The 7,500-nt window shown below is 46.3% G+C and overlaps 1 protein-coding gene across 1 annotated transcript in view; it reads left to right on the top strand.

Moving 5' to 3' along the window:
- Window positions 1–6,195, top strand: part of LOC115542287 (insulin receptor substrate 2) — a 6,439-nt gene extending 244 nt beyond the window's left edge. The window contains exons 1-5 of the mRNA XM_030354533.1: window positions 1–431; window positions 1,706–1,985; window positions 2,111–2,366; window positions 4,983–5,502; window positions 5,683–6,195. The exon at window positions 1–431 is cut by the window's left edge and continues 244 nt beyond it. Of these exons, the coding sequence (XP_030210393.1) occupies window positions 1–431; window positions 1,706–1,985; window positions 2,111–2,366; window positions 4,983–5,502; window positions 5,683–5,956 (1,761 nt within the window). The 3' untranslated portion in view covers window positions 5,957–6,195. The remainder of the gene's footprint in view (window positions 432–1,705; window positions 1,986–2,110; window positions 2,367–4,982; window positions 5,503–5,682) is intronic.
- The last annotated feature ends 1,305 nt before the right edge of the window (window positions 6,196–7,500 follow it).

Genomic DNA, 7,500 nt, shown 5'->3' with positions numbered 1-7,500 from the left:
ATGACGACGACTCACGCAGCTGTTGGGGAAATGAGCAAGGCCGCAGAGGCGTGTGGCTGCTGCAGTCCTACTCCTGACCCCAGCGCGCCCACAGCATCCCCAGGTCGAAGCGGTCCGATCTGGGATAAGGTATCCCTCGTCTCGACCTCCCCTGCCCACGACGGGGCTCTCTTCGTTGGCCCTCCAGCGGCCCGCTACTCCGGGACAGGCGGCTTGACAGCCGTTGGGGTCGCCGCGGGGGACCACGACGTGGTGAAGCGGGGGTACATGGGGAAGGCCGAGCTGCACCACAGACGTTACTTCGTCCTCAGTGCTGGGAGTCCCACCCGACCAGCTCTTTTAGAGTGGTATGACACCGAGGAGAGGTTCAAGGAGATAGAGAAGCACCCTGCAGCAGCAGGGAAAGCGCTGTTCGGCTGCCACAAGCGAAGGTAGGACTTGTGTATCTATTTATTAGGGGTCCAAGCCAACAGGTTGGATCCCTATTGTTTTTGTAAGGATTATTATTATTCCGACATGCTAATCCTAAAAGTGTGCCCACAGCCCAAACCGTAAATGGTGCCAACACGCCAATTGCATGACTAGATCCAGGTCCCTGAGTTCTAAGCAGACGACCAAATCCAGACACGCCGGCCACTAGGTGGCGCTATACCAAGGGAAGACGCGTTTGGGGCTATAACTCCCACACCGAACCTCCCACAGTCAAAAACTTGTACCCACTTATTCACTGGAGTCTGCTGCATCTTTTGGCATAGGCCACGCCCATTTGCGTCTATAATTTTTTTCGCAAAATCGCGAAAACCGCAAAACTGTTTTTTCCCTACTCCTCCCACATTTCTTGACCAATCGACACCAAACTTTGCACACGACATCTTCAGACGCACACGCAAAGATGCATTGATCACTTTTTGGATCCGACCCTCGACGATAAAACGGTAGCGTTTTGAATATTGGTTTATGAGCTAAAATAGACGTGGAAAATTAAAAATCCAAAAAAATCCAAAATTAGACATCGGATCGAGTCCAAATTGTACACACATGTTGGTGCTAACCTTAATGACGATCGATAAAAATTTCGGAAAATTTCGCCATTAGGGGGCGCAATAAACGAGGAAATTGTATATCTTCTAATTGGCCAAAGGAATGTTCTTCAAACTCAAGGGAAACTATCAAGGGGCAAACCCGAGTCTATATAGAAAATATGTCCAACAATTATTAATATGGGCGGGAGTTATTTGGCAAAGGAAAATTGTCTTTGGAAAATTTCGCCACAGGGCGGCGCCAAAAAAAGACGACATTGTCTATCTCCTATTTGGCCAATGGAATGTTCTGAAAACGCGTTTTAGGCTATAACTCCCACACCGAAGCTCCCACAGTCAAAACCTTTATATCCACATGTTGTTCACGGTAGCGTTTTGAATACTTGCTTCGCGTTGTGCCGGCGAAATGCACATTTCTTGTCGCGTTGTGCCGGCGAAATGCACACTTCTTGGACCCCTGCATAACTGCTTGCAGTTCTAGTTTGTAGTTATTCCAGTATAGGTAAAGAGTAAAGTGTTAATGACGATGTAGCTTAGTTTTAACGATTCTTGAAGTAGCTATTGCACTAAATAAACGTGCATGTATGGCGTTTGCAATGCCTCAGAAGCAGCAGAAGACATCTTTTTTATATTTTGAATACGCGTTAAAAAACAGTTTTTTCCAGAGTGATTAATCTTCGTTGCTGCCTCGGCGTGAGCAAAGTGTCGAGTACGAGTAAAGGCCACACGGTGGAGCTTTACGCAAAGGATTACACTCTGGTTATGGTGGCCGAAGACACAGGCCAGCAAGAAGACTGGTACTGGGCCGTGAAGAGATTGATCGAGGAGGAGCAGAGATACGAAGATGACACTGAGGAGAGGGGAGAGGGGGAAGACGAAGGAGGAGAACGTTTGGACGATGAGGACGATGGATATTGTACTCTTACTTCTGGTGTATTTAAAGAGGTAGTCTACGTTTTTTTTATCAGATGGCAACAAACTCAATCATCCATTATAAACCCAAATTTAAGGCTACCGAACTTGATTCAAATAGAAAATACCCCCCCCCCCCCCTTCGCTCTTTGTTTTAGGTTTGGCTCGTCACCGTGAAGCCCAGGGGACTGGGTCGCACCAAGTCCCTCGCGGGGGAGATGCGGCTCTGCCTCTCGGCCGACTCGCTCGTCCTGGTCAGAGGGCCGGCGGCCGGCTGGCCCCGGTTGCCGGGGGTGACGCTGCCCTTGCTCAGTGTGCGCCGCTACGGTCACCGCGATGGGATGTTCTTCCTGGAGCTGGGGCGCAGTGCTCCGTACGGGCCGGGGGAGGTGTGGATGGAGGCCGTGGACCAAGGTAGGGAAGCCCGGAGCCCCACAGCACGGGGAGGGGGCGACCTGGTCGTCGTTTTACATCTGTGTTGACCCACCTGTTCAGAGTTCACCTAGACCCCGTCTCACCACTACTACTTTTTGTATGTTGTTCGTCCTCGCACTTAATGTACACGCTTATTGTATGTTGTTCGTCCTGGCACTTAATGTACGCACTTATGTATGTTGTACATCCTGGCACTTAATGTACGCACTTATTGTATGTTGTACATCCTGGCACTTAATGTACTCACTTATTGTATGTTGTTCGTCCTGGCACTTAATGTACGCACTTATTGTCTGTTGTTCGTCCTGGCACTTAATGTACGCACTTATTGTATGTTGTACATCCTGGCACTTAATGTACTCACTTATTGTATGTTGTTCGTCCTGGCACTTAATGTACGCACTTATTGTCTGTTGTTCGTCCTGGCACTTAATGTACACACTTATTGTATGTCGTTCGTCCTGGCACTTAATGTACGCACTTATTGTATGTTGTACATCCTGGCACTTAATGTACTCACTTATTGTATGTTGTTCGTCCTGGCACTTAATGTACGCACTTATTGTCTGTTGTTCGTCCTGGCACTTAATGTACGCACTTATTGTATGTTGTTCGTCCTGGCACTTAATGTACACGCTTATTGTATGTTGTTCGTCCTGGCACTTAATGTACGCACTTATTGTATGTTGTTCGTCCTGGCACTTAATGTACGCACTTATTGTTTGTTGTTCGTCCTGGCACTTAATGTACGCACTTATTGTATGTTGTTCATCCTGGCACTTAATGTACGCGCTTATTGTATGTTGTTCGTCCTGGCACTTAATGTACGCACTTATGTATGTTGTACATCCTGGCACTTAATGTACGCACTTATTGTCTGTTGTTCGTCCTGGCACTTAATGTACGCACTTATTGTATGTTGTTCGTCCTGGCACTTAATGTACGCACTTATTGTATGTTGTACATCCTGGCACTTAATGTACGCACTTATTGTCTGTTGTTCGTCCTGGCACTTAATGTACGCACTTATTGTATGTTGTACATCCTGGCACTTAATGTACGCACTTATTGTATGTTGTTCGTCCTGGCACTTAATGTACGCACTTATTGTATGTCGTTCGTCCTGGCACTTAATGTACGCACTTATTGTATGTCGTTCGTCCTGGCACTTAATGTACGCACTTATTGTATGTCGTTCGTCCTGGCACTTAATGTACGCACTTATTGTATGTCGTTCGTCCTGGCACTTAATGTACGCACTTATTGTATGTTGTTCGTCCTGGCACTTAATGTACGCACTTATTGTGTGTTTTTCGTCCTGGCACTTAATGTACGCACTTATTGTGTGTTGTTCGTCCTGGCACTTAATGTACGCACTTATTGTCTGTTGTTCGTCCTGGCACTTAACGTACGCACTTATTGTATGTTGTACATCCTGGCACTTAACGTACTCACTTATTGTATGTCGTTCGTCCTGGCACTTAATGTACGCACTTATGTATGTTGTACATCCTGGCACTTAATGTACGCACTTATTGTCTGTTGTTCGTCCTGGCACTAAATGTACGCACTTATTGTATGTTGTACATCCTGGCACTTAATGAACACACTTAATGTATGTCATATTTAGTTAAAGTACTTAGTTGTGTAGTATCTTATCCTAGTTATCTTTGTTGTATACGGGGAATGGGTTATCCAAGTGATTTGTAAGTGCTTGGCACTTGGTTCACTTTCTTATGACCAATGTACTTATTGTAAGTCGCTTTGGATAAAGCGTCTGCTAAATGCCCTAAATGTAAACGTGTTTTTACATTGTGGTTTTACAACCGTGGTTTAAAACATGGTTTCCTGACATTTATGTAGTTTGCGTTATTGAAATAGTTTTCGGTCACAGTCACGTTTGGCAAAGGCGTGGACATGAATGCAATCCAACATAGCGTGCTGCTAATTGAACATGGTGACAGATGATATGTGTGGTTCGGGAAGGTTCCATCTCTGTCACTGTGAATTAGGCCACATTATTTGGCAATAAACTAAGCCATTTGCAAATTCATGTGCATCTGTCTCATCGGAGACTGCAGACGCGCTGTCAAAATATCAACTCGTCCGATTCAAATGCGCTCATGGCTCTTAAAGGGGATGGGAGCTGGCACTCTCATTGGTTTCTTGCACCTTACGCCCAAACCACACCTACGGGTAATTAGGCTGCTTCAGACCAACCCTTCTTATCCACCTGTTCCACTGGTGGGCCAGTTCTAAGGGTTAGATCAGCTGATCAGCAATCCCTTCTCTCTCCAACCAGAAACAGACACAAACACACAAACTAGAATGCAAGCACTCACTTGACACTTGACAGCAGCAGTATGCAGGGACCATGTAACCACACCGCTTCCTTCTTATTTATTTATACTTTTTTTTTACATATTTAAGATTAATTAGTTGTGTTTTGTCACTTTTGTGTCATTCAATCAAATCATATTCTAGTGAAAACGTTTCCTGTCGAGGCCCAAGCTAGCATCTGCATGCATTGCGCTTCCCTTTGCTTCTGTTTGAAGCTTCGTCTCTATTGATGTGCGTCGGTCCCGGTCCGTGCAGCGGACCTGAGCTTGGCCCAGCAGGTCCACGAGGCGGTCCGAGAGGCGGTCCGGGCCCTCAGGGTCCTGCCGGACTTCAGGCTCTCCCCAGGGGCCTCGGACACCCAGACACCAAGAGTCCGGGGGGGGGCCTGCTCCCGAGACAAGGTCGGGCGAGAAGTCCCGCGTGCAGCGCCACCTCGGCACGCCCTCCCCGCCGCCGCCGCCGCCGAAACCGTCCAATCACAGCTAGCGTCCGGCGCCTGTCCCTACGACGGCGGATCTCTCGGTGGCTCGAGCGACGGTTCGAGTCCCTGTCTCCGGTCTCATCTGAGCTCCGCCCACCAGGCCAGCGGTTACATGGAGATGGCTGTGGAGGCGGTGTCCATGGCGACCGTCTCCTGCGGCACGTATATGACGATGTCCCCCCAAGGTACCCGCCACACTCCGCACGGGGAGGACTACGTTGCCATGGCGAGCCCGCGGCCGCCTCCACCCTGGACCAATCTTTCGACCTGCATGTCAGCCGTGAAGATCAACAGGTGTGTGTGTGTGTGTGTGTGTGTGTGTGTGTGTGTGTGTGTGTGTGTGTGTGTGTGTGTGTGTGTGTGTGTGTGTGTGTGTGTGTGTGTGTGTGTGTGTGTGTGTGTGTGTGTGTGTGTGTGTGTGTTCTGCAATCAGTATCTCAACAAAGGCTGATGCCCTGTCTCCCATGCCTGCAGATTCAGCCCAGACGACCACCAATCGTATCCCCCGACATTCTGCACTGGCCGACACGATTGGTCGTTCCCGCCGTTCAGACGAAGGGAGCCGGAAGACCCCAGCCAATCGGAGTTGCTGAATCTTTCTCGTCACACATCCCAGGGAGAGGAGGAGGAGCCTACTTGTCGTCCCGCCTCCAGACCGGTCCGGGCCGATTTTGACCGGTATGGTCTGGGGAGATACATGATGTCATCGTGTATGCCATCTTGTCTGAGGCATGAAGAGGACGAATGAGGAGCGAGGAACCGCTCCAATGATAGAGGCTTTATTTTTGTAAAAAAGTTATACGGATACAGAGGAGACAACGTCTCGTTGGGATTGGATGGTTAAGGTATATGTATTCACCTTCATGTGGACAGCAGACCTTTATAATTTATGCTATTAATAATTATATATGTTTTGGGTGATTGTACGTTGTCTTTTTTGCATTAGGTTTGTCACAAAGGTGAATAATGAATAAATGGGTGAATATCGTTTGGATTTTAAAACGAGTATGACTTATTAAATATAAGAACCTCTCTATTTCTATCACAGGCAGCTGAAGCACGCCGTTTGGTTTTATGGAGTTCGTGCTCCGTTGTGCGTTGAGGGCCATGAGTAAGGAGAAAGGATGGGGGTTTCACAAGCTTATTTCGGCTGGTCAGTTACTGCCAGCCCGCGACTCCACTGTTAGTCATTGAACACTAAAGCTCAATCCTCTGGGACTGGCCAGTCCCATCACCATAGAGCTGGCAGCGCTTAGTTTGCCTTAAAGGAGGAACAGTTTTAACAACAACCTTCTTAAAACAAGACAAAAAGAAAACCAAATCACCTTAGCGGTGTCACTGCGTGAAAATATGAGATCTCTTTATCCCCCCCGGATGCTCCAGATATTCGGATGTGGAGTTGTTGAACTAACAAATCACCATATTCATTCACTGAACGAATATTACGACAATAAAACACACATTTCTCGCTTGAAATGTTATGGAAATGCATTTTAATGCCGAAAAAGTGTAATATTGCGTGTTTTCTGGTTCTGCATGTTTTATTAGCTATATAAAGATAAAAAAACGAAAGTGGTACCCCTTATGGTTTTTTTGGCCTGACATTATTTTATAAAGACAAAAACTACAGTGAATACCCCTTATGTTTAATCTGTAAAGAGAAAAAAACAACAGTTTTATGTTTTCTTTGCCCTGACAAAATTTGGTAGTGACAAAAATACGACAGTGGTACCCCTTATGTTTTATTCTATAATGACTGAAAAAAGCGACAGTGGTACCCTTTGTTTTCTTTCGCCTGACAATATTCTATCATGACAAAAAAAACGGCAGTGGTACCCTTGTTTTTTTTGACCTGACAATGTTTTATTGCGGCAAAAAACAACTGCTACCCCTTATTTATATGTTATGACAAAATACTCAGTGGTACCCCTTATGTTGTATTTTATAACGACAAAAAAATCGACAGTGGCACTACTTTTTTTTTTGTCGCTTGACAATATTCTATAATGAATAAAAGAACGACAGTAGTAACCTTACGTTTTTTCTTGGCCTGACAATATTCTATAACGACAAGAAAACGATAGTGGTACCCTTATGTTTTCTTTTGCCTGATTAATTGTCAGGCCAAATTGACGCTATTGATTGTGATCACTGGAATCTAGTCCTACCATGCAAGTGGAACGTTTTTTTTCATGAAAATAAATTTCAGTTCATAATTTTGCTGACATTTTAGGGGACCTTTTGGGGATGTCAGCGTGAGCGCTGACTCAAACCACAGCTTTCACGGGTGTT

Source organism: Gadus morhua, chromosome 4 (assembly GCF_902167405.1).
Source record: "Gadus morhua chromosome 4, gadMor3.0, whole genome shotgun sequence".
NCBI classification, from domain to species: domain Eukaryota; kingdom Metazoa; phylum Chordata; class Actinopteri; order Gadiformes; family Gadidae; genus Gadus; species Gadus morhua.
Note: the sequence above shows the minus strand (reverse complement) of the source record. Positions and strands in the feature narration are given on the sequence as shown.